The sequence below is a fragment of the Frieseomelitta varia genome, unplaced genomic scaffold (genome assembly GCF_011392965.1).
Source record: "Frieseomelitta varia isolate USP_RPSP 00005682 unplaced genomic scaffold, Fvar_1.2 scaffold_782, whole genome shotgun sequence".
Taxonomy (NCBI): domain Eukaryota; kingdom Metazoa; phylum Arthropoda; class Insecta; order Hymenoptera; family Apidae; genus Frieseomelitta; species Frieseomelitta varia.
The window spans coordinates 201,462-228,945 of NW_025110570.1; the positions used below are offsets into that span (position 1 = coordinate 201,462).

At 36.1% G+C, this 27,484-nt stretch overlaps 1 protein-coding gene across 1 annotated transcript in view; it reads right to left on the bottom strand.

The window, feature by feature from the left end:
* The window catches only part of LOC122535873 (contactin-6-like), an 80,606-nt gene extending 54,710 nt beyond the window's left edge, over positions 1 to 25,896 (bottom strand). Inside the window, exons 1-3 of the mRNA XM_043667752.1 lie at positions 25,851 to 25,896; positions 25,418 to 25,635; positions 21,079 to 21,154 (exon numbers count right to left, since the gene is read on the bottom strand). Of these exons, the coding sequence (XP_043523687.1) occupies positions 21,079 to 21,154; positions 25,418 to 25,635; positions 25,851 to 25,896 (340 nt within the window). The remainder of the gene's footprint in view (positions 1 to 21,078; positions 21,155 to 25,417; positions 25,636 to 25,850) is intronic.
* Between the last annotated feature and the right edge of the window lie 1,588 nt (positions 25,897 to 27,484).

Consider the following 27,484-nt stretch of genomic DNA (forward strand, 5'->3'; position numbering starts at 1 on the left):
TCCCATGGACCACCAAACCATTCGGGGTGGTTCCATGAATTATACAAGCGACTCTTCGCCTTTCCTCCTTCTCTCTCCCTCCTTCCTTCCTTTTTTTTCTTTTTTTTTTTTTTTTAATCTTTCATGCATTTCTTTGCTATCGTTCCCTTTCGATCTCATCTTTTCACGCTGCTTCTGCTTCTCTCTTCCTCTCCCTTTCTCTCTCTATCTTTAATCTTGGTAATTGTCGATGTACCTTGCCTTTCTTTTCCACCAGTTAACACCGCCTTCTTCAGTTAAGAACAGGAAAGAGATAAGCGACCCTTTGCTTTCCCTCCTTCGTTCTTTCCCTCTTGATTCCTTTCTTGATCCATTTCCTTTTTTTTTTATCCTTCATTCTTTTCTTTCTTTCATCTTTCATTTTTATCTGACTCGCAGAACCCTATCATATAAGATGCTTGATAGTACGAGCTACTCTCGTATAAGAGATTCTCATAAAACTATACATGTCTTGAGCATGAGATAATAACTTATTCTAATTATTCGCCTGGCTGTCAATTTTTCTAACATTTAAAGGTATCGCTTTATATTTATATTGGATTACTTCAATTATTTACAGCATTATATATATTTAACGATTTAACTAACCGTTACTGTTCTCAATCCAAAAATCTCAAGAACGTCACTTGCATATCTTCCAGTTTCAAGTGCCTCATATTTCTTCACGCGATGCTTTCTTCCCTCCATCACTCTCTCTCTCTCTCTCTCTCTCTCTCCCTTTTTTTACGATCATTTTCTTTCGCTCTCGCATTTTTACGACGCTTACTTTCTTCCTTCTCTCTTTCTTTAACAGCCTTGTTCTTTCTTCGCGCCAACCTAGCACCGTCTCCACCGCTAGTTAAGGGATGGGAAAGATTCGAGTAGGGATTGAGCGGGGTCGGAAAAGTCTCCTGGGACAAGGAGAAAGAGACGTGGATGCGTGCCAGAAGCGACTCGAGCTCATTCGTCGTCGTCGTCGTCGTCGTCGTTGTCGTCGACGAGCCCTTTCGTGATTGAGCGTTCGCACCAATAAACGTCGCGGTTGATCGGCCACTGTGTTTGAGCAGCTTTTAATTAGACCGGATAGCTTCGCCCTTCTCTGGCTTTAATGAGCTGCTCGATGCCTTGTCCAACAGTAGGAGAATGAGAGAGAGTGAGAAAGAGAGAGAGAAAGAGTTTCTACATGCTACGTGAGCAGATATAGTATAGTATATTTCTCGTTGTTTCTTTTCTCATTCTCCGAACGTACACGTATATTTCGCGTGCTGTTTTGTTTTCTTATAAACGAGACGCTCTTTTATTTTCGTAGCCGCGGGGGAGGAGCCCCGTTAGCTTAGGATTACTTAGATCCCCGGTAAGAGTAGAAATTACGACGCTGACTTATTTGCCTTTGAGAAAAATTAGTCAGAGTACGTATTTGGCTGTGTAATTAGTTATGATTATTTGTTGAAGTTTTTTAAACACTGAGACAGCTGATGTCCCGATATGAATTGCGCAAGAAATTTAATGACGACTAGTGTTGGATCGTGTAATTACAAAAGTGCTTTGTAATTCAAAGGTTTGAGACAAGTAACATTTCATTGTTAATAGTACAGAGATTTTAAGGCAGAATCAAAGTTACGTGCGTTTTATATTAGTATTAGAGTGTATAGTACGTAGTGGTTACTCGTAAAGAAATATTTTTCATATACAGTTAATATTACTTGATCCATTTACAAAAGATCACAAAATAAAATTGAATGGATCATGTGCCAAATAATTTATCAATCTCATGTGTTTATACGAATTGAAGGATAAATATATATACGCGTATTTGTCACTAAGTATTTACTAAGTAAATTAGATGAACTGTCTTCGAACAAAAGGTTTTTGAATATTATTATTCGAAGAATTATTCAAAGAGAACCAGTTATCGCACAAAGAAAATAAAGAAATCGCTTAACCTGAATTTTGATTCGAGGAAATTGAAATGTGCAGATAAGAAACGATAAGAAAGTTCCCGGAGTGTGAGGAAAAGCGAGTTTTAATTAGAGCAGGCATAGTAACAGTGAGTTTTAATGAACGAGAATGAAGACTTCATAGAATGCTTTGATATTTTACGTAGAGATCAATTCCGTTTTCTTCTCACTTTCTTATAAAAATCATTATCTACCGATAATAATATTGTTACTACACTTGTGTAAACTAAATTTTATTTTTTTTTCTTTTTCGCAGAACATCATTTTATGTAAAAAATTATAAGGAGTACAAAAGTATTTCATAGTACAAAGAACAAAAATTTCAAAGATAATATTGATATAATATCAAAATAAATATCTTTTAATAGTATTTTACCCTTTTCACTCTCTATATAAAATTATCAAAGTATTCTCCATAGATCCATAAAAATTCACAATCTAATCATTGTTCGTGTTCCACACACAGGTGAATCCTGATTCTTTCAAGCATATTAATTTCATACAAAAGCAACATGTATCGACAAATATCTCTGTCGATAATACCACGCAATACGCTTGCGAGATAGATAGAACGGAAATTTTTAATGTTCGATTGGCTCGTGGCGATTTTTATTAAAAATGAAAGCCGTCAAGTTTCTTTGACATTTCGGGGCGAGCAAACAAAACCCGGATTTCAAATTTCGGCGAGTCTATTGAATCGAGAGCTCCATTGTCGTTTCCTCGAAGGCGCCGTCGCCGCCGAGAGGATCTTATGGAAATATTTTCTCCTCTCCCTCCCGTGAGATTCTTCTTTTTAACGGGGCCGCTTCTGCACCCTCTTTAATCGTATTACCGAACGTACAGACATATTTCCATTCCTGGAGCCGCTCAGTGCCAATTGGACCAGCCACGACCTTTCCAAATTTTTTTTTTTTTTTTCTCTTCCTCCCCTAACCCCATCTATCTCGAGTTCCTTCCTTTCGTCGACGAGCTTTCGCCATTCGTCGTATTATTGCGACTTTAGCTCTAGTATTTCGACAAAGAATGAGAAGATTATATTGGCAAGCTTTCGTTACTGGTCTCCGTGGTTTTCCTTATTTGTGATTCACAGGCAGGAATAATATTTGCAATAACTAGTAAACGAATGAAGAATTATTTTATACACTCAATAAACATTTAACAGAAGTAAGATCATTGTAACGACGATAAGATAAAGCTACGATCAGCACAGAAAATAAAAGAAAAAGGAGAATAATCGTACAAGTATATTATAACAAATACATTTAATGTTGAATATATTAAAATGCATGTGTGATCGTAAAAAATAAAGAAATGTTTATAAAGATATGGTAACGGTGCTTGTGAATAGATTTTCTTCCAATTTATTGTATATCGAGCTGAAATATTTAATAAAAGAAGAAATCTAATACAAATTTCTTCCGTATAGAAAAAAAAAAAAAAAAATGATACAGCAAAGTTTTGTTAAAATGAGACTGAACATTAGACATGAGTTTATTTGTACAATATCACATGCTTGTTTCATTTAAAATTTAAAAGAAATTCAACGTTACAATTTGCTAAAAATTCTCCTAAAACTAAAAAGAGCTAACTAAATTCACATTATGTTGCAACATAATAACTTGACGCAGTAGTGTTTAATAATTACTCGAGAATGTTAAAAACAATATTTAAAAAAAGAAAAAGAATTTCGTTTGCTTGCAGTTAAGACAAAGTTACAAATTTCGAGATGACGTAAGGTTACGTTGCGAATCGCGAGTACTTTACAATACTTTTGAAATTGTAACAAAGTAATGAAGAAAATACGCGAGACACGTCGTTGCGATATCTACTGGGAGATTATAAATCCAAGAACGTTGCATTCTTCCGACGGTTGTTTCGTGGTGGTTTTCGTTCTCACGTCGTTCGTCCCATCGACGTTCGAATTCGAGACGATAGTCCGGTGGATTTACGGACCGCGTACGTTTCGGTGCTGGTTTATTGGTTGCACCGATGCCGCCCGGTTCGGTGGTTGTAAATCGAAACCACTTTCTGGAACGGCTGTTCCGACGATACACCCGAGTCTCTTCGGGTTTTGTTCCGATTGATCTTTATTGAGCCGGTCGTACAAGCGCACTCCTTCTCTAGTGTTGTTTATTTCCAACCTGTCAAACTTGCTGGCTTTACGACGCCATCATCTTTCCTCCTGCAGTTTAACAAGGTCTAGGTTAACTCTGCAGTTTGCCAAGGTCTGAGTTTACGGTGTGACGCTTCTACTTTTAGAAAATCTTTTCCTTTTTCGAAGACGTCCAACATCTTCATACTCTCACGGTCGATGAAAAATTGTCGACTTGTTAAACTGATATAACTTCGCAGAAAAGGAAAAGAATTGTATAATAATTCAAAACGTGAAGCTTCCTAGTTTCACAATACCTAGTTCGTTTCTTTCAAAGATATTTTCACGTCATTTCGAGAGAGGGTAAGTAATGTTGCTTTCTCTCTTGCAAATTTCGCAAATTCAAACGTTTTCATGGATAGAGTAAAAAATGCTTTCGTGCGTAATTAAATCCATCGTGGTTTTGAAGATGAAAGTCTCCCTTAAAATTTGTTATAGGATTTCTTTTTCATCGAATTCTATACGTAGCGCCACATCAGAATGAAACGAACATCCATTTCATCAAACCGTCATTTATTAAAAGAGAAAATTTGTTAATACGTTAAACTAGATCCAACGGAGAATATACGATTAATTATCGAATAGCTTAATAAATGACGTGATCATGATCGTAATAATCTATCTTTAATTAATTCATCGTTTAATAATTACTTGTGGTGTCGTTCAATATTAATGAAAACAAAATTCCGTTGCAAATACTATACCGCAAATCGTGAATATTAATGAATTTATAATGTTGCACTGGCAATTAAATTAGTATAAGTTTTAGAAAAATACAATAAATCTGCCTAATTTTCAAATTAGAATCTTGTTAGATTTCACATTTGCTTCTGACTGTATGAACATGCAATTATATTTTGCAAAATATTTAAAAATTCATATCACCATTATTAAAAATTTGCAGCACATATGATTGCTTGAGGAAAAAAAGAAAATTTGATATTTAGTATTTATACAATTTTTGAATTGTATCTGTAAATATTTAATAACGCAAATTTTTATGTACTTTACAGATTATTTTTCGTATAAAATCAGTTTTGAAACAAATATAGTTCAAAAAAATTTTTGAGCGAGGATGTACATGAAATTAACTATACAATTACATTTTTCTAAATATTCAAATATATCATACAAAAATGTTCATTCGTCTTTTAAAAAATTCACATCATCCACAGTTACTATCGAAAATTTCTAAAGCAGACAAATATTCAAGAAAAACGATGATATAAATATATTGAAGTTAAAGTCATTCAAAAGTTTGCGAACATTTCTTAATTTGAATAATTTTATAATTATTTTATATATTAATACTATACGGATACATTCTTCAGCTTTGTACTATTTGCTTTCACTTTATTAATTTTGAAACGAGTACAGTAGGTATACACTTACACTGCTATATACTCGAACTGAAACTGACCATGTATAATTACATTTCTCATTCATTCAAAAAGTTCACTCGTCTGTCGAAAAATTCTAAACACGGTATAAACATGTAGTTTTTCGGTTGTTTCAAAAATTCATATTACCACCCATCCCGTCATCATCAAAATTTCCTGGCGCACGTAATTATTCAAGGAAGAGCAGCACGCAAGGAGAGACAGTAGAAATATCAATGATTACGATGTAAAGTTGCCAGCGGTATCTTCTCGTGGAGCGCACTTTGATCCAACATTTTTACGTAGAACTGCAGCAGCAAAGAAAGAAAAGAAAAGAAAAGAAAAAAAATACACTCGGCCTTGCCTCGTGTGTCTGCGCATTTCGCGGTGGCGCAACGACGCCCCGCCGCCGCGAGAACGAGATATTTAACGAATTTACTTTCCGCGGCACTAACGAAGCAGCGTCCGTGTGCCGCAATTAATTCAACCGCGAGGAAGCGTGGACCTATTAAAAAAAATAGCCGGTGTAATTTGCACCGCTAAAGGGACAAAAAACCCGGGCGAAAGGAAAGTACAGGTGCGTGGGTACGGGCCTTCGCGCGCCTCTAATCCTCCCTTCAAAAATATGTATCCCCGAATGTGCGATGTTCGAGTATCCAATATTTCAGGATAATTAAAATTTCCCCACCTTGTCCTGCCTCCTGTCCTCGTAACAATTTCTTGCGTCTTCCCGCGCAATATGGGAAATATGCTTGGAAATAAAAAGAAAGAAATAAGAGAGAGAGAGAGAGAGAGAGAGGAGGGGAAAGGAGGGAGGGGCGGGAGAAAATAAACGAAGGTAAAAGGAAATGTATCCTGCGACGGGAAACCGGAAAATTAAAAATTCAATCGGGTGTTCGAGAGCGGAAAATTGTTCTTCTTTTTTCCTTCCACAGGGAGTTAAGCACACGGGCATGCACGTCCTCGGGGGTGATTAATTGAAAAAGAGAAAAAACAAGAACCTCCGTAAATCGAGGATGAAAAATTCATCGAGCAGTCGATCGAATTAAAACTTTCAAAGAAGACTTTGGCTAGCTCGATGAGGGGAAGATTTGTTGAAAAAATCCGTTGGCGAGTCGCGATTTTACGTCGAAAGATTGGAAAGCTAACGTGACTTCATAGTCAGTTTCTGAGTTCGATGATATAGAATTGTCAAACTGGTCGAAATAATCAAGCAATAATTTCTCGTGAAATATACAAAACGCTCGTGTTCTTTGAGTGCTCCAGTTTTTTGTACCTTTTCTACGGAAATTTTCTAGACATACAATACTACATTCTTCGAGATTTGTTCGAAAAAATTAATGTTCTTTATGGCGTTATATTCACTTTCACTTTCATTTCTGTGATGCAAGTTTAATTCATCAACAAATACTTCAATTTCTTAAAATTTCATAAAATCGTACAATTTACATAAAAATGTAATGGTAAAAATGTAATTGAACGAATCGTTGAAATTTTCTTTCACAATCCTAATATTGCAAAGTACAATTTAATAATATAAACTGATTAAATAGAATTGTAAATGAAATGTTGCATTAATACAAGGTTCGTCTTTAATGAGCACAGTATTCCACGAATAAACTTTGTAGCAAACGTCTCAGATGAGGAGTTTCGAACACTCGTAAACCTGAAGACAATGAAAGTATATATCTTTCCAATTAACGACAAAATCGATAAGCGATTCCCCTCGGAAACCTTGAAACTCCTCGATCAACGAAAGAGAAGGGCAGAGAGACGAATAATTAATTTGCTCTGCAATTTTCTTTATTATTTTTAATTGATTTATTCGTCAGATTGTCGAATTTTGACGCGATGAGAGCAAAAGGGATGAAAAATACGCGTTGAACGATTCCAATTGAAGACAAAGGTCGTCGATAGAAAAGTGAGACAACGATGCTACGATGGTACTAATTGTAAATGAAAGTCTTATTAAAGAGCTTTCTTGGTTGAAACTAGAAAAGACTATTACAATTGCATTTTTCCTAACTTCAATCGAAGAAATGAGACTTGCTACACTCGCACGAAACGCCCTTGCATTTATTTCAGAATCTCGCAATTCTCGCAGATCCGCGCAGTATGCTAGGGAAAAAAAAAAAAAAAAGAAAAGAAAAGAAAAAGGCGCGTTTCGTTCCATCGGTCCCCAAGAGGCCACGCATCCGAAAGTGGAACGCTTGACTGTCGCACTGAAGAGAATTTTAGCTAAATTAAAAAGCCGTTTGGCATTCACCGTCCCTCTCGTCACTTTTCTTCGGGCGTTCTTGTTCGCGGTGTTCCAACCCCTTTGTGCCGCGGCTGCACGGTCCCAGAGTGTCGTCGTACTCGTCGACCACCACGAGGTAGGACGACGAAGAAACTTCGTGTCTGTCTTCCGGAAGAAAGCAACAGTGACATTAAATTGCGGCGTCTTCTTTCGAGTGACGATAAGAGCGAACTTTCCGCGGGACTTTCGCTGATATTGCTCGGCGGAGTAATCGCGCGATTACCGCCCGATTGAAGAACTTTCGAGACGCTCTTTCGTGTGTGCTAAATCATCGTCTACGTTCAGCCCTTTGTCCGTTCAATCTCGACATTCGCCCGGCTCCTTTTTAATTAGACGCCGGCACGATGAATCGGGATTATCCCTCGTTTTTTATATTATTTATGCAGAATTCCGGCAGAACTTCTGTTTCGAATGCGTCTGTATAATCGAACGATTATTCTACATACACACCTCGCCTGAGGTGATACTTCAGAATGAGTGAACCTTCGATTCCTTGATTTTCATATTTCCTAGACATTTCTATAAATTGGATTTCTGTAATAAATCCTATAATAATTTACGTCTAAATTACGTATAAATTCTTTAGATACCTTCCTCGGATTCAAGAAAGAACCGAAAATATTTTACTTACAAGTTACTGTCACAAGTAAGTGACAGAAATTTCAGCATCGAGCACACGTGATTTCCCAATATAATAATTATTAACGCTACAAGCGGCGAAATTGAACTTTAAAGAAACGACACTTCGTATACGTACACTCGTCATCCAGTGCAATCATACCTAAGTCGTTTAACGCGAAAATTTATATTGTATTTCCCCCCCCGCAAGCAACAAACAAGAAGCACCACCCGAAATTAAACTTTAAAGAGACGACGCTTCGTATACGTACACTCGTCATCCAGTGCAATCATACCTAAGTCGTTTAACGCGAAAATTTATATTGTATTTCCCCCCGCAAGCAACAAACAAGAAGCACCACCGCCGGAGACAAGTATCTCTGAATAATTGATCGGATCGAAAAGTCAGGTCGAAAAGTTCGCAAAAGTTGGCAATGAAGTTTCGCGTACGTTTCGCGGGAAACAAATTCTTACACCTCCGCGAAGCCAGCAGAAAAAGCGTCTTCCCCGTGGTCTGCGTCGTGGCTGTCGTCGTCTGGCAAGTTGGCGAGAGTGTCTGGCCGATCAATTCGTAATTAAAGCCGCGGACGGCGTGGCGCGCGTTCGACATCGCCTGCGTAAAAGAGAAACCTCCGGGGGATTGTTGTTTGACCGCGTATCGCGGTAAAGAATTCATTAGCGAGAATCCTCCCCGAATGAAAATCTCCGAGAAACTTGCCAGTAAATTTTTAAACGGCCCGATAACCGTCCCGTGTTTTCCTTCAATTAATCGAAACCGACCGCGCGCGCGCGCCACGCTGAATAATTGATCGGGACGCATTAACTGCCACGCTCAACGAATTTTCCTCTCTTAAACAGGTTTCCTTCCTGCCGCGGACTTCCTCATTTTCTGTTTTTCTTTCCCTTTCCCGCCTCGTTCTCCCTCTCCCTCCCGTTGCTTTTAGTAGCCGGGATAGATGCATTAATTAGTCTTCGTTTTTTTTTTTCTCCCTTTGTGTTTTTGTTTTTAATGAAATTTCCCCCGTCCGGCTGGCGCCGCCGGTCGATAACTCGGCTTCTTTGCGAAACGTCTCCTCTGTCACAGTTAATAATTTTTGTGATTTTTGCGTGGTATGCGTAAACGTACACCTCGATCGATATTTCGAGAAGTACGGCGAGCGTGTAGCTCTTTGCTCGGTTTGAATTTGATCGAACGTTTCTTTTCTTGACTTTCTTTCCTTTCTGGAAGCAAACGTTCATATCAAAACGTTCCCATTTTAGCTTTTTAGTTGTATTGAAACATATTATTAATTAGTTAATTATTTGATTTATTCTCAATACAGTACATTAATTATTAATTTAATTGTCACGCTAGCATGTAATTATGTTATATAACAAATTAGTATAATTGACGGGGAAATATATAAATAATACAACTGTGGATAACAGTAAATAAACTTTTATACCAAATGTTTCTTTCACGAAATATCTCAGTATTTAATAATTACTCGAGAGAGACACGCATTTACAAAATTATATTTTTCTACGTTACAAAGATGAAGTTCACCTTTGTAATCTTTATTCTTAATTTTATAACAACTGCGTGCTCTTAAAATTAAAATTCCAATTTAAAATTAAAAATCGGGAGGGAAAAGCGGGACGTTTGTCGAAGTCATCGGATAATTGCAACGTTGTCGTAGAAATAATTAGAGCGGATAATTAGTGTGCAAACGTTTTACACGAATCGATGCATAAAAGTGACTCGTTCTCTTATCGCAGGATTGGATATTAATTAGCTAAATGATTGGAAGCGGGAGAGAAATTTTCTCAAAGTTTGTCTCGGAATGACAACTCGAGCGGCGGGTAACATCCTGTTTACACAGACAGTAGTTTCAGTTGAAAATTATGATGGACAAATTACCAACTGGAAATGGAATTAGTCTTCCGACTTGCAGGCCGAGTGAACAAATCGTTAAAAGAACAATGATCTTCGCCATTGTTCTGTGCTAGTGGGAATTGTTTGAATATTTTTAATCATACAGCACGAGAAGTTTGAATTAAATTTAATATTTAAATCTAAATCTACGTAGATCAATATATACATCTTTCCATTGAAATTACTATTTTGAAGACACGTTCAACTTACAGGCATTTTCAAATAAGATTAATAATATGTCAATGCTCTTCCGTGCTGTAAAATTTAATAATTTATAAGTTAAAATTGAAATTCGAAATCCATATAGTTGATAATTTATAAAATTGGAAATTCAACTTATATCGACGAAAATAATAAAAATGTTAAGATATCCAAGATAAGTACTTTATATTAGTATATAGAAAAATTATCGTTCAAACCTGTAATAGTCTTTAAATTTGTGAATTTTATTCTGCCGTTTGAGAAATATCCGCCACTTAGCTCATATTTAACTTGTTAAAAACTTCGTTCGCCAACTTCTACATTAAAAGTAGTCGATACATCTCTTGAATAGAATTTTAATTTAATATTCTCTGCAGAATCAATTTATTGTAATAGTTATCAGAAGATTTCATGATTCAACCAATCCACGTTAAATTTTCCTCGAGCGTGTCGTGCGCTCTGCGTACTTTAAAATAACTGTTTTGAAAAATATGTTAGAAATAAGAAAAATAAAATTTCTTTTTCATTCTGGCGTGCAACTGGGATCTGATAATGTGAAAAAAAGTTAGTGAATTTTTACGGTAGTTTAGAACGTTTAATTTTTCGCAATGCATTATAGCATCAAGTAATTTTATTTGGACGTCATATAGGACGTTAGCGTACACGTAGGCGGTGTAATACACGTTATACGATGGCGTGTCAGGATTAGCATAATTAATACGCGTAATTAATAGTTACTATGCCTAACAGGTATATCTCTAATGGTGTTCATTGCAGAAACACGTCAAACAAAACATTTCTTGACAGTGGATGTCGATTCTAAACCGATATGCCGTCTGACGCACGTTAATTCAGCTCGTATTTAATAACTAAAATGATACTGTATGAAAATATCGTTCAGCTCTTTCCATATAAAATTACTGTATTGTACAATAATAATTATTGAAGTAATAATAATTGAAGTAAGAAACAATTAGCCCTCAATTAGTATCGTTGCGTCATAAACGACTGCATATAGATCACAAGAATTTTGAACACTTAATTTTATTTTGTATCTTTTTCATTCAGTTTTATTCCATTTTAACTCAGTGTTTCTTTTTAATAAGAGAATACCACCTTTCACTTAAATATCACCGTGTATTTTTAATTTTAATTAAAAATTTCAAAGTCAAGTTGAGAGCGGTGAGTTCCATTTTAATTAAATATTTATTTCGATGAAAAATTCCGAAATTCAAAGTCCTTGACGTCGAACGATATATCAGTCAAGAGTTGAATCTAGCGAGCGCGTCAATGTTTCGAAACGAACGCCATTTCTCTGAGGCATCTTCCCCGTCGTCACGCGTCGCGACGACACGCGAACTGAAATTTTTCGCGAATATTTTATCAACGCGGTAATTTATTAAAGGAACAGCTAATTTAACGTCTGGTAAACAGGCGTGGCGCGAAAAAAAAGCACCGTGGAATGTTGGCCAAAGAGGAAGATTTAACGTCACACGTGAGATTAAAACTGCAAATACGCGTAACGTATGTTCAAGCATGCAACGAGGAATACGAAAAACACGTTTGAGTCGTAGTTCAGAGGAACTGTTAATTTAAAAAAAATCTCAGTTTCGAGATACTGGTTGAGTGGCAAATTAGATTATCAGGATATTTTAATATTTTTGTAATTTTTTTTAAATTTCTTGTGTTATGATATATGTACATATGTATCATTGACTAAGGATAGGATACACGGGAAATTAAATGGCTGTTTCGTGTCTCAGGATCTGAAATACCGACCAGGAAAAAAATCACTTAGGTTTTTTAGCGCTTAAGCAACGGTGAATCGAAGAACTGTATAAAACAAAATGATACAAGTTGGTTAAGTATGTTGGTTAATGAAATCCGTCACAATATTCTAAACCGTATTTCTCAAAACAAGGTCTAATCGTCTTTTAGTATTAATAAACGTTTTAAATATATAATTATTTATTTTAAATATATTAATTTTAAATATATTTTAATATATTTATGATTACAAGATTACTCTTATTTTTTTTTAATAATAAATATCGACATTCTCTGTCAATCAACGAAAAAATTATTAGTTCAATAGATATTTTAATTTTAATTCTGTAAAATCCATTACACAAGAGGCAAATATTTTTATTTTACTTTTTAAATACTAGATTATTAAGAATCTCTAATTTAAACTGTATTCAAATTTCAAAGTGATATCGCTCGCATTGTGCAGGTGTGAACGGGACTTATTTTCCATTCTCACACAAGCACACATGTACAAATGTCATAAACGTCCCTTCCTGGCAAATCTGGAAAGCATTTACGAGATTCAGAGAACGCGAGGTTAATTTTCCAGATCTCTCACGGTCCGACACTCTTCGTGTCGTGCATAATTGATGAAAAACTTATTCTGCCAGGAAATGAAAATATTTCCATTCAAACCATTAGAAAACTAACCGAGCCGAGTGCAACGCGACTCGCTTTCTCCCCGTACAAACAGACTTCCGCGTAGGAAGTTTTGTCAGTCGGCGGGACATTAAAAAATTCAGAATTAACGTGCCGCCCGATCCCGGGAGGAGGAGGAGGAAGACGTTTCAAGGCCGAGAAGCGTAGCTTCTCCGCGCAATTAATAAGAAGGTGAGACGGGGAGAAAAAGGGAGGAATCAGCGGCGTATAAATGCCTATAGGAAGGCCGTCTAACGACCGACAATTAAATCCTCGTCTCGGCCCGCGAGGCCAAAGAGGAGGAAGCGTTTGCATTATGTATACGAAGACTCGGAGAATCTGGAGGGAAAGCGGACAGCGCGCTGGCAATGGTAGTCCACGTCGGAGGAAAAGAGAAAAGACGAGGACCGGTAAAGAGGAACGAGAAAGAAGAAGAACAAGAAGTAGTAGTAGAAGAAGAAGAAGCCGACAGCCGAATGAATACGATATTGTTGCTATCCGCAGAACCTGCCGCAAGTTTTGTTCGTTGCAGCAGCTCCTGCGGGCAGGAGCTCCTCCCTTCCTTCGTCCTTTCTTCGTCACTGCTTCCTCCACCATCGCAAATAGCAGTTTGACTCGACTATGGAATAAATTAGCCGTGCTCGGGCTTTTCCAGCGTGCGATGGGAAAGAGGGGGAGGGCGGGGAAAGGGCGAAGGAGGAGGGGTTGCATGTCAGAAAAAGTGAGGGATCACCACCCCGTTCGCGGGAAGGGATGTCGAGGCTGAAGAGAAAGGAAAAGGCGGAGGGGATGAGAGTGGTGGTACGGACGGAATGGTTGCTTATCAAGAAACAGGGGTACTTTGTCCCTTAGGCGGTCCTTAATAATAAATTCATATCCCCGCGACCTCCTGCTTCTCGTTTCAACCCCTTCCACTCTCCGCTACTGTTCATCCCCCTCACAGCGCGGCCAACCAAGGGCAAGCAAATCCCGCAAGCAGAATTTTACCTTTGGCCACGACAGTAGCAAACACTCCCCCTTTCGGTCGGATTACAAATCTCTTTTTTATGCCGCTTAATAAAACTCGCCTGACATATCTCTGACTTCTACCACTTAATTTCGGCTCCCTTTGTCCATCGAGCCGTTCCTCCCTTCCTTTCTTTCTTCTCTCTTCGTTGACTCTTCCGCACTCTCTGTCACTTTTCCTTCTCTTTTTCCCCCTTTTTCCTTCCCTCTTTTGTCTTCGTTCGTTTCCTTCCATTTTACAGTTCTCTGTTCCTTGCGTGTTTACCGCCGTACGGTAACCGGCGTCTGTTCGCTACTCGAGCGTCTTCGTTTCACTCGTTCGAGACCGCAGTCTTTGCTCATTCGGCGTTCGCCAAGGGAACGAGCATCCTTTCTGGGACCTCCCACGAACCGCGGCAAGGTTATTTTACTCCCTCTACATCAGGCAGAGGGAATGAATTCGAATTCCTTTCGAGTTTCGGTATCTCTTTGTAGCCGATGTTTCGAGAAGGAAGATCGATCTCCTTGCGAAGGGCGAGACAGGAATGGAGGAGTAGACGAGAAGATCTCGGCCGGAATAGTAAAGCACGAAAAGAAATTGTTGTGTCCAGTAGCTCTCTGCCGTTTCTCTTTTTTTCCTACCCGTGGTTTTCGATGGAAAATTTCGTGAATAATAAATATCATTGCTCGCGAAAGTGTTCGAACACTTGAATGGATGACATTTTGAAGTTTAATTAATATTGTAGCGAAACAAATTTTAAAATGTGTATAAAAATTTCAAGATATATTTCAAGTATACAGTACAAGTATTAAATAAAAATGTAGTAAGTAGTGTAAATAATTATATTTCGTAGACATCACGAAAGTATTTAAACAATCAAATTGTTCATTATATTGATTTTAATATTTGCAACATTTTTAATATTTATTATGACGACTGCTGTATACTAGTGCCTGCAATAAGTGTTTTGCAATTTTTATATACATTTCCAGATTAATTTCAAATTTTATCAATGCCATCGCAATGCTAATAAAATTTTGAAAAAAGTATTTATATAGAACCCACATTAAATATATATGTAAAAGTGTTTCATTACTTTTCTCTACAAATGTTTGTGAAGTAACTAATCGCAATGCCTAATATCATCGAAAATCATAATCATATCAAATGATTACGAATTAGAAATAATTGAAGTGAAATAAAAATTCGCGGAACATTCTCTTACTTCGTTCAGTTATAATTCCTTCGCGAGAAGTGACATAGTGCAACTAATTTCTATCCATTAAACTCTATATGTCGTCATTTCCCGAGTAACTTCAAACATAATCACCAAAGGGAGATGACGCGAAGTAGGAGCAAATAAAATGCAGGATTAAACTTTACTGCGCGAAAAGACACTGCGAGCTGTAAACGCGAGAACAAACGAAAATGCAAACACGACAGAATAATCAAGGGAAGAATTTAGACAACTAAGTCTGAATAATTGCGAACCGGTTTGCGAGGTATTCGCAAACCCCAAGGAATAATACCTTTATACCCCTTTGTTTTCGTGAAAGCGACCAATTAGTAAGTAATATTCATGTCCGTGAGGGCAGGCAAAAATTCTCTGAGCTATCTGCGCGACTTTTAAAAATCTCGCCAATTAGAAAGCAATTTTCAGGGAACGCGCTGAGAATTTCCCTCCGGTACATACGGACGTTGTATTTACGCCTGTTTTATTTCCTCCATCTCGCAGCCACTTCTTCCTTCTTCTTTTTTTTTTCGCCCGTTTCCTTTTTTATCTGGCAAAGTTATTTTTGCGTATGCATTCACACCCGACTCGTACGAAATTAAGGTTTCCGCTATAAACGTACGTATGTTTCCTTCTTCTTCTTCTCTTTTCTCTCTAGCTTTGCCTCGTCGTTTTATTTCGATTGCCAAGTACTTTATACGCTTGTTAAATTATATTCCGAGCCGTGCATCCGATGTTTAATATTTAACATTGAAACACTTCGCTCGGAACTTTCACTTTAATTCTCTCTCGGCGACTGGAACGTGCTTCGTTTAATTCCTCGTTTTACCATTTTTATTCTTCTTCCGCTTTCCGGTTTATATCTTTCCATTGTGCCGTGCGTGACCGGCGATGTGTGCTGCAAGAGAACTGTGTCAGGTATTTAAAAATATGAAGTCCATACACAGGAAAGAAATATAATGTCTGCGAATTTGAAGCGACTGTGTGAAACACAGTCTGATTAATCGCACTCAAAACAATGAACTTCTAATTCCTGCAAAAGATTAATGGTTAATAATCAGCGTAAACTTCTTTACTTTCCAACTAAATTTTAATGGAACAGAAAACGCGTGACTTTCGAATTTGTGCCACCCTACTTTCTAAATTACTCCCCTAGCATCGAAAATATACGACTTGAATTTTATCGCAACACGTATACTCCAGTCCTCAACTTGTAATCATCGAGTTGATCTTTTCGAATTCAGTATTTCTCTCTTTCGAAATGGTACTTCAACATTAAATCGTTCAGGTGGGTAACTGAAAAGGTTAACTCGTTGTCCCCGGTTAAAGGGACGATTACGAAATCATTCTAATGATAAATCGTACAATGTCATCGTCACTGTGACCAGCTGTCGTGAGTGTTGCAGAATATTGATATCGTTCTTCTCGTTATTAGATAACGAGCGTACAGAGTGCTTTTAATGATCGTTCTGCGAGATTTAATCCGCTAATCCCACGCATCCGATAACTGATAACAATCAATGACGATAAAAGTTATTAGCGATGCTTTGTACACGCAGTTGAAATCAGGGACGATTCTCGAATATACAGACATTGTAACGTATTCGATTATTCGACATGGCTTTCAGCGGTCGGCTAATTTCAACGGCTTTCTCCTCTCCCTCCGCTTCTATCGCGCAATAATTCAAAATTACAGCTACACGGGCGCTCTCTGTTAGATGGGTCACTTGGAATACAGTTGCGTGTGTTCTAACATCGAGATCTATGGCCGAACACTTTATAATCCCTGACTGTTCAATTAGAATCTCGTCGTCAATTCTCTTAGACGATTTCTTGTGAAATGAAAGAATTTCCTACGGTTTTAACAAAACTGGCGAGTCCGAACGTACATGAATGTCGTTAATTGTTAATCTATATTTATTTATTATTTGTTTATTTATATTTCTTATTTCTATTCTTAGTAATAAAATTAGTAATCCACATCAAGAATTTCAGAATGAAGTAATGTGAATCTAGATTATTATAGTACCCAATGTCTAATAATAATAGCTTTGCGATCCTATTTTATTCTATTCTATTCTAACCTATTTTAGTCGATTCTATTCTAGTAAGTCTCTCTCAACTATAATTTTATCCTCATAGATCTATTATGGAAGTCTTCTATTATGAAAATGAGTGTGAAACAGTTTGAAAATAATTACAAGTTGCAAAGGGTTTACGTACTTAAAATTTACAATTTTCTATAATAGAATAGAATATGGAAATATTTTTCGGGGAGAATTTAATTTCCTATAACAGGATAATATATATAAAATAGTAACTTTTGTAACATTTAATATAGAAAACAATTTTCTATTTTTTAAACAACAAAAATATTAATTTGCAGAAAAATCCACGGAGAAAAGATCCTTGTTACCATTAAAAGAAATGCTAGATCTCCAAAGGTTAATAAATTTCAAAATTATCGCTCGTCGATTTTTCATCCTTCACGCTTGTGAATCTCCAATTATTTATACATTATTTTGAACGTCATATATCATATATATATTATAATCGAACGTTATATATCGAAAAGTCTTCGAACGTTTCTAAACCATCAAGATATCAGTTTCTGTAGTTTCTTGTTTCAAAACAGACGAGTTTCGCTTACCCCGCAGGGTTAATAATAGCCGCGACCTAATTATCGCAACAGCCGGAGACCTACAATATGCAAAGGTCAATAGGAAACTGATCAATATATCGGAAACAACAATAGTTCATCCGGCGAACTAGCTGATGTTGTTTGAACGCGAGCAACAGCAACATTAAACGTTGTTTGATGAGGAAGGCTGTCTACGCGTACAATTCTTGACCAGGATCACTAAAAATTTTCGACATTCTATACTGTTTCGGTAAAACTGAAAGATTCGAAGAAAATTTAATCCATGTGTGTGACTAATCGTATTAATATTTTTATTATATCTATCTTGAAATTAGTTTTCTGGTACTAAAGATTATTCAATAATAATTAGACTATAATGACGATATATATATATATATATATATATATATATATATATATTAATTAATTAATTTAGATTAATATAAATATTTTATAGCTAGATATATGTATAGTTCAATTTTGGCTCATCTAATTTGAGTTTATTTCAATTTATCTCCGTGTTGAAGAACGTCAAGTACAAAGTAAAATTACATTCACAAAAAGTTTTAAAATTTAATGTAATAAATCATCACAATCATTTACAGTCTCTACGTTCTATATGTATACGTATGTAGTATTTTTTTATTTATCACCACTGATTATTATAGCGAGAACCGTGTGCATTTTACATTTATAAAGTGTCTATGTTTGCTCTTTAATAATTAACAAAATTTGTTGTTAAATTTTGTTCAAACCCTTAAAGACACATAAGATGTTGAAAATTAAGAGTGATGAGGACACGGTACTATCTTCGTCACTAAAAAAATAATCCTGAACGAACCGATATAGGAGATTGGGTAAGAATCGCTATGTTAAATACATCGAGAATTCTCTTCAGTTTTCTCAAAACTTTACGCGACTCCTTCGAAATCTTTGTGGACGCGTTGCGAGTATTTGACGGACAGGCGACTCATCTTTATCCAGGAGGAGAACGAGAATCCGTGGACGCGGATTCCCACGAATCCCCGCTGGTTTTCGTCCGGTTTTACAGAGGTAATCGCCTGCTGGGGATCACCGGTAGCCTTTTTCTTGCCCGGTAGCCTTTTATGCTAAACGCTCGCTTCATTTGAATGTCGCTAATGCGAAAAACCGATGCATACTAATGGAGAGCGGTCTCCACGCTCTTTCTCGTCCTTCCCCGTCGGGGATACCGGCCGAACACACCGAAATCACCCTTCCGCTCGCACGTGTTCGTACGTGGCGTTCACGTGCACGCGCGTTTACACACCGGATGCCCGTTTCTACGCCCGGCTCTTTATGCCATATGCATACGTTAAGCGCGACGAACGCGCGCCGTTCTCGAGGAAGTTGCACAACGACGAAATCGAGGATCTGTCTATTTTTCACGATTTCTAGTTCCAACTGTGACGATTCTGGAGGTGGTGAACGTAAATAGAACGGTGGTGATTTAACTTGGCTGGAAAGTTTAACTTCATTTTTATTTAAACGTGCTTTGTTTCCAAGTGTTCGCTCTTGCGTTCACCTGACGACCGCGTAGACGTTAAATTTTTTTTAAATTCTTGAATAAACGAACTTGTAAACGTGAGTCGTCACGTTTCTTGTCGAGTCGAGTATCAATTTTACGTTTGTGTGTAACGAAATTAAAGAATTAGTCGAAGATTGGATTGATCAGTTTCCCGAAAGGCTCAGAGATTAGTTTCATCTAAAGTAAATTGTAACCAGTGCTCTTAAATTTGAGTATTTCACGAATATATATAATATGCATCTTTCGTAAATAATTCAAGCATTTAAAAAATAAACGATCTGATCAAGTCAAATTTTCATAGTCGTACTAGCTACGATGAATTTCGTTGATTTACTAAAGTATTCCGCAAAAATTTGTTTCTTTTTATAAAAAAAAAAAAAAAAACATGGGTGTTGCCGAAGAAACTTAATTTTTTCTATTTGAAAACAGCTCTCGATGGGATTGCACGATAGTGAGAATCAGTAGCAATTGCTCGAACGTCTGAAATCCAATGGTGTAACCAGGACGATAGTCGAGGATAACGGCGTTTCCGCGCGATTTCGCGAACGATTTAATCACGGATTAATAGATCGCCGCAAAAGCGATCCTCGAGGCTTCCAGGCGGTTAATTAATTGCGCGTATATACTTGCCGAGGATACCTGAATTAGTGGAATCCGATTCGAGATCGAACGCGTCGACTGAGAAACGTTCTGCAACCGATCGCCTTCCTGGTAAATGTCTCGCACTCCCTCTACTTGGCAAACAACTTTTATTTTAACACTACTTTTATTTTAACACTATTTATGGGCCGGCAGCATCTTCCCAATCCTTTTTTTCTTTTTTTTCTTTGATGTTTATTGCCTCTCGCACTTTGGAATTTTCGGTATCGCGCGATACAGAATTGACAAAAGTGTAAATCTGAACATTCACAAAAATGGATATTCGGAATATTTGTGCAAATTTCAATTTTCACGTACATAATTGATGAAACGAAATAGAACGAGTATCATACTTTGAATATTTCGCACATTTCTATTTATGTACGTGTTATTTTTAGGTGTAGCCTTATTATGACTCCAGTTTGTGTACGAAATCTTTTTAATCACAGAAATGTTGATTTGTCAATGAATAATTAAATATAACTTTTAATAGAATCTTGCATCTCGTCTTCTTATAATTAGCCAAAGCAAGGTAAAGTCGAACGTGTATATAATGTAAAATATAATCATATAATATAATATAAAATAGTACAATACAAGGCATCTATTACTATTAAATATTTTGATCACAGAATGCTTGAATAGTAACAACGTTCGGATGTTAGAGTACTTAGATAAGAGATTAACTAAAATTTAGAGTACTTAGATAAGAGATTAACTACTAAAATTTAACATGTTTGAACTCAGTTAAATAGTCCATAAATATAATAGATATGCAAGTACTTTTTGCAATCACTGTTAAACATTTTAATTACAAAAAGAAAGAAAGCAAGGAGAGAGAGAACGCTGGTCGACAGGGAAGTGAAGAGTAAATAACATTTAATCAAGACTATGCCGGGAACAGCCTAAAAATTCTCGACACGAAATGACGACAAAATTGGATCTCGTTTGCAAACTAGCTAACTGGTATGCTCAGCGCGACGATCCGTCATTAACTCGACAAACGTTCCCACGGGATATTTTAAAATGCGAGTAAACAAACGACACTTACTGTACAGACGAATCGTGCCATCGGTCTCTCCACGTGGGTTTTTCGCGACGCACTTGTAGGTACCGTAATCCTCCTCCTGAAAAACAGAATGGTAACGACGTCAGAATCAAGCGGCGAAATGGAGACTGGCTTTTAACCGGAAGTTTTGCTTGCAGAATGGCTGCTATTTGCGTTGAACGGACTTTATAACAATTTACTTAACAGTTCTATCGAACAATTCAGTAACTTTCAGCAACTTTAAGTTTAATCGTCTATTGACTTTCGATTTTAGTTCGATAGCTGGTGTTTGCGTTTGGTCAATAAATTTCCTTGTAAAACGTAATGAGATGACAGAGGGTTACGTAAATTTTCAAACAACGACGAAACAATTGTGTCAACATTTGCTATAAATTTTCGCTGTATCTGATGAATCGAATTATTTATGAAAATATAAAAGTCCAGTGAAAAGATAGATTGTTCGACGTTAATGTAAAATTACTCGATGTTGCGCTTAGACTGCAATGAAAAATACAAGAAAAAAGCCAGGAGAGAGAGAAGAACAAAGTATATTCTGTCGTTCTAACGACATGGCACAGTGAAGGTCGGATATCCTCAAGGATATCCTTTTCATACACGAAAATAATCTAGGAATAAATCTCGCGAGATGTCTCGAAACTTTTCAAATATCACCTGTTGACTTCACGGTCTTAGCCGCTTTTCGCGACTAAAGTTAGGGTTAGTAGGTGAGCATCCTCCCCCCCCTCTCAACTTGAACTTAGGCTACATATTATTTTACTCGATGATTCTTGAAAGAAGGTGCCTTTGTGTGAATTTGGACTAATCAAGGCAGCTTGTGTCATTGAGGCAGCTAGTTTAATTCTAAGTAGAACTGATAACTGAAGCATAAAAATTGTATCAGAGAGATTAGAATACAAGGGATAGAAAAAAGTTTATGGTACAATACATTTTTGTCCGTATAATTTACAAGAATCGTTTAAACCTCTAAAAATGCAACATTGTAAATCTGCGAAGCTACTCTAAAAAATTATAAATTAGTCATTATGATCACTGTGGTAGTGTTCTAGTGTTAAACAATTACGATGAATATGATATTATCAATCATAATTAATATCATTAAATAAGTACATCATTACTTGAAAATTTATTTAATCCTTTATTATCTCATGATATTTTTCAATGCTACATTAAAGGAACATTTATTTCTACTTAAATATAAGTATTCAACCGAGACTGAAAATTCGCTTAAGGATCCATTTGAAAATAGAATTTGGTAATTGATAAATTTCAAAAATTCCAAATTTTTTCTTCGGCCAGAACAATTATATCCTCACGACAGAATTGCACGTCTTTATTTAAAGAAAATAAATCCGCGTAAACATCCTATGAAACGCGATTCTTAAGAAAACTTGTAGAAAAAAATTATTAACGAAGGCTAACAACAAGGTTATTAGATTTAATAAGCCACGAAAATTGATGCTCTCGCGAGATACATCGATTTCTCTCGGTCGCTTCTTGTACATACACGTTGATTAAGCAAAAATATACGTCGCGAGGGGGAAAAACACGGCAGAAAGCTACTCAACGGAGGGGAAAAAGAACACATGATCTTCGTGTTGCCCGTTACTTAAGAAAAAACGAGAAAACAGGAATTTCTAATTCAGGGAACGCCGGGGAATGGAAGAATATTTGCGTCGCAAACAAACGAACAAACAGCCAAAAAGGAAGAGCCAGCCTGCCACGATACACACGTACGCGCACCACGATATAAAGATAGAAAATTAACTGGGAAAATTACTTCGTCGCTGAGCTCTATTTCGTTAATATTACAGGGTGACCGATTTCATTCCTTGTTATTACGCTGTTTTAGGACAAAGTGACAGTCTCTTTCTATCGATAAACGACGTCAATTTAAAATTAACACTTTAGATGTTGTATGCATTTTTATCTATTATCTTCATGAACATAATTCACCTATTAAGTACCGAGGAATAATTTATCATAATTAACTGGAATTACTGACTAAAGTATAAAATTTATAGCAGAAAAGTTAAAGTAGAAGAAACAGGAAAATGTTTATGATGGAACAAAGAACATGATTTCGCTAAAAATCGTTCGATTCTCTAAAAATATACTGTTACAAATATATAAAATGAATAAAGTGGTCATTTTGACCACTTCAGTAGTTAAATTCTGAATTTTTGTGTTGTACGGAAAATAGGGATAATATATTTAAATTAACTTCGATGGAAGGCTACAATAAATTTTATAGAATTTTCTTGTTCGTTCTAAGAAACTACTCGATCTTTGATAAGTTGAATTAGCAACCGCGATTCCTTAGACGAGGAATAAACAAATTTTGTTTCGATGAATTCATCGTTCCGGGAGATAATTTTATTTCAATCTTCCTTGGAAAACGATTTTCCACGTTCCAACGAACGCAACAAACAGATTGTCTTTGCCAGATGTTGCAATTGAATCGGTAATTTTTCGCGTCGATACGTTGGGCTTTTTGTTTCATCGAGATGCAACTGCTCGTTTCCGATTCATCGACGAACGAATATTAAAATATTTAAAACGCGTCGAACGAAATTCAACAATCGGCGCGAACTCGTATCTCGATTTTTCCGATTCTTTCGGCGGAGTATGGTGGTATTAATTTTTCTTCAAGTTGGATTACTTAGTCTCGCGTTGATCGCTTGAATGAGTTATTATACGATTCATTGTACAGTTGTGCAATTAGAATGTTTTAGAAACAGTGGTAGTTGATTTGAACGATTCGTTGTCTTTCGAATTGTCTCTCTAGATGGGTCCTATACTGAATTGCCCATTCATTGTTTGTCTTTGACAATGATGTGCTCCACTATCAGCTGAACTTTGCACAGATCACACATCGTTAGTAGGTTCTCTTCGCAGAGAAGATACATATTGGCGAGTGAGTTTCGTATGCTTTATTATAATTCTTGAAATTACGAGTTTCTGCACTATGATATTTCAAAAGACATACAACACAATAAAAATTTAAACTGATAAGAAGTGTCCGAATTAATAGGATTTTCGAACGATATAACAACTAGTTTTTTGATATTAAATTGTATGTATCAAAGTAGAGATTATAAAATTATCAGTTTATTTCGACATTTCAGAATGTGTATATATATATATATATATATATATATATATATATATATATATATATATATATATATATATATATATATATTATCTTTAAGGCATAATTTTGATATTTTTCTGCATTTCAACAAATTAATTCATATCTTGTTATAAATTTTTGTTCTAAATTCATTGAGGCTGCACAACGAACCATTAAAACTCTATTCGATTCAAGAAAAATTGAATACAGACATTCAAAAATATGTACTGTAAATGTCTCTGCATATGAAAATTATTTTGAACGTTATATTTCATATTTGATCAAGTATTTTATTTACATTTTCGAAATTTTCAAATTTTTAAATATGTACGACAAAATATCAATTTTTCGAAAATTTCCATTCTTTTTATTGGAAATATATTTTCTAACTGCCACCCTCTAGTATTTAAAACGCAAACTTGGTATAATAACCTTACTAATGAATCTATTAACAATCTCTGGTTAGAAGAGATTCTTATTTCGCCATTTTCGTTCTCTTCCTTCTTTAATATTATAGCATTGTAGATTTTTCGAACCTACATAAATAATATGAGTAAACACATGTGTAATGTGTGTAACTCATTCATGGCGTAACGTGATGATTTATTCGCGAATCATGATTAATAAGTATTACTGCAGAGCGTTTGCATGACTAATAAGTCTCGTCTGCTGTTAACTAATTTCGTTAATTATTGACAAACGTTGACCGAAAAACGAAACATGATAGATTCATCTGCAACACAATTGTAATACAACGGATAATACTTTTTCGTGGGCTAAAGTTAGAGAAAAGTTTTAGGAGAAAAAATGTATAATTATCATTACATATAATATTATATAGATAAATCTTTTATATTTATATAATAACAATACATAATATCGTATGATGAATGTGTAATGAATATATAATAATCCATGTTTCAGAATGATTAAAAACACGTTTTCACTCTAGCTAAACAATTTTTGATTCATAAATCATTTGAAAGACATTCATAAGTGAAGAAACGATAACACCTTCACATTCTAATCGATAATTCTCTCAAATTTGGAACACCGAAGTTCCAAAATTATCTACCTCAAATTTAATACGAAAGTTTAACATGAATGAGATTTATGACAGCTCGAAGGAATTCCTTGCAACGTAATCTTCTCTAACCTTCTCTAAACGAGAAATCCAGCTGCACCCACCTGCAAATCGTGTATCGTGAGCGTCATATGCGTCTTGTACGAGGGTTTCTCCGGCGTGGAGGTAGTCTTGTACTTCTTGCTCCCCTGAATCATCAGACCGTCCTCCCTGGTCCAGTAATTCAAAGAAGTCGGATGAGCCTCTGTGTAGCATTCCAGCGTAACGGCATGGTCCAAGGGTGCGCCGACCAATTGGTGCGGTATCCACAGCATAGGGGGAACTGCAACGAGAAAAGTGATTGATTGGCTCATAAATGTTCCAATTACTAGCGATACAAGCAGGAGTTCCACGATCGATAACCAGTCCGCCGTCTATAAATCTTCGCCGGGGGTTTGTCGAGCACGCGTCCATGCGTTTCCCGACTCGATCATACGCTTTTACACACGAGACTCGTTTCTGTTACCTGCTCCTCTGTTTCATATTTTTTTAACTTGCCTCGTAATTTTTCGCTTGCTTTGTAACTCAATTCGGGCTGAAACATGCTGTTTCATTTGAAAGCTCGAGGCTTTGCCTATGCAAAATAATGAGAAATAAAACAATAATAATAATTTCCATTGTTTCCAAAATCGACGCACCCGCGTAAAATAATTGGCTCGCTGTTGTCCGTTTATTACGAAAAGATGAAAATTCGGGATTTTATTAATATTGTTTGACAGAATATATACTTGATTTCTGTTCATGCATCATTTTTCATTTGTAGGAAGGTATTAAAATATTATTGTTATTAATGTAATTCTACTTGCTAGTTACTATTAATACCTATATATCTTATAGGTATCCTATATATCTAATATTTATATATCTAGCTTAAAATTCCAATTTTCTGAAAAAACGAAATCTTAAATGAGAAAAGTTTATTCTTCTTTTCCGACGTAGAATCATCACCTTTGCAGGTATCATGGTTCTCAAAACATTCTGAATATTAGTTAGATTGTATATATATATCATACAAATTTGTAATTGTATATTATATATACATATAATATTATTATTATTATTATTATTATTATTATACCGATAATATGAATACTATTATAAAAAGGAAAAAAATTTGTGCAAGAAAGAAAATGTGACTAATGATTTAGAAAATCACGTTACGTCTCCGAGGATAACCAAGTTTAACAGCCGAAATTATTTAAAAATCATCTGATGGAACATCTATTGAATTATTGTTGTTCATTTTGAAGCGAGGTTTATTCGTATACATTTAAAAAACAAAATATCAAATATCCGGTGCAAATAAATCAAAATCGTCTACCTAACTAAATATAAATATAAATATAAATCCGGAATGAATTAATCATTCAGCTCGCAGACAATGCTTGTTGGAGGCAAGACAAATAAATTGATCGCATAATTTGCTATTTTGTCGGTGCGTTGAGTGAACTTGCGCCAGAAATACATACATACACACGTATATTTATATATAAATTTTTATATATGTATATATAAATTTCGAAAACACGTAGCTTTAAATGTCCTCTAGCGACGAATCTCTGCGTAAAATATAAAACACGGCCAGTCACACGATACATTAACCATCTAACTATTTAATTTTTTCCTCTGAAGAGGAAACTTGATTCTCCCCGTTAGCATACTTTCTCTCTTTTATTTCCTCCCTTTTTCTCCTCCCCAACTGCTTCTTGCCCGGAAGAGTTGCACTCCCACGCAGAGTTGCTGTGACTTTTCTTTTTCCCTCTTTCATCAACCTCCCCCCTCCTTCCCTCTCGTTAAGTTTTGATTTACGCGCCGCGAGCGCCGAGCAATTAAGAGCAAATTAGCGTCAAGATGCTCGATTAAAGACAACGGACTCGAAACAACGTGGCGCGTTGCTTGTTGAAAACGCGCGTCAACGATCCGATCCTGCTCTCCTTCTCTCTCTCTCTCTCTCTCTCTCTCTCTCTCTCTCTCTTTCTCTCTTTCTCTCTCGTTCGCGCGTTGAACGTCCGTTTGCCCGCGGAAAAGAATGAAGACGGATGCCGGTGATATTTTATGGAAATTCGATAAAGTTCCTTAAATTAAAGGAACAAAAGGCAAGCGGGCGATTTTTCTTTTTTTTTTTTTTTTTT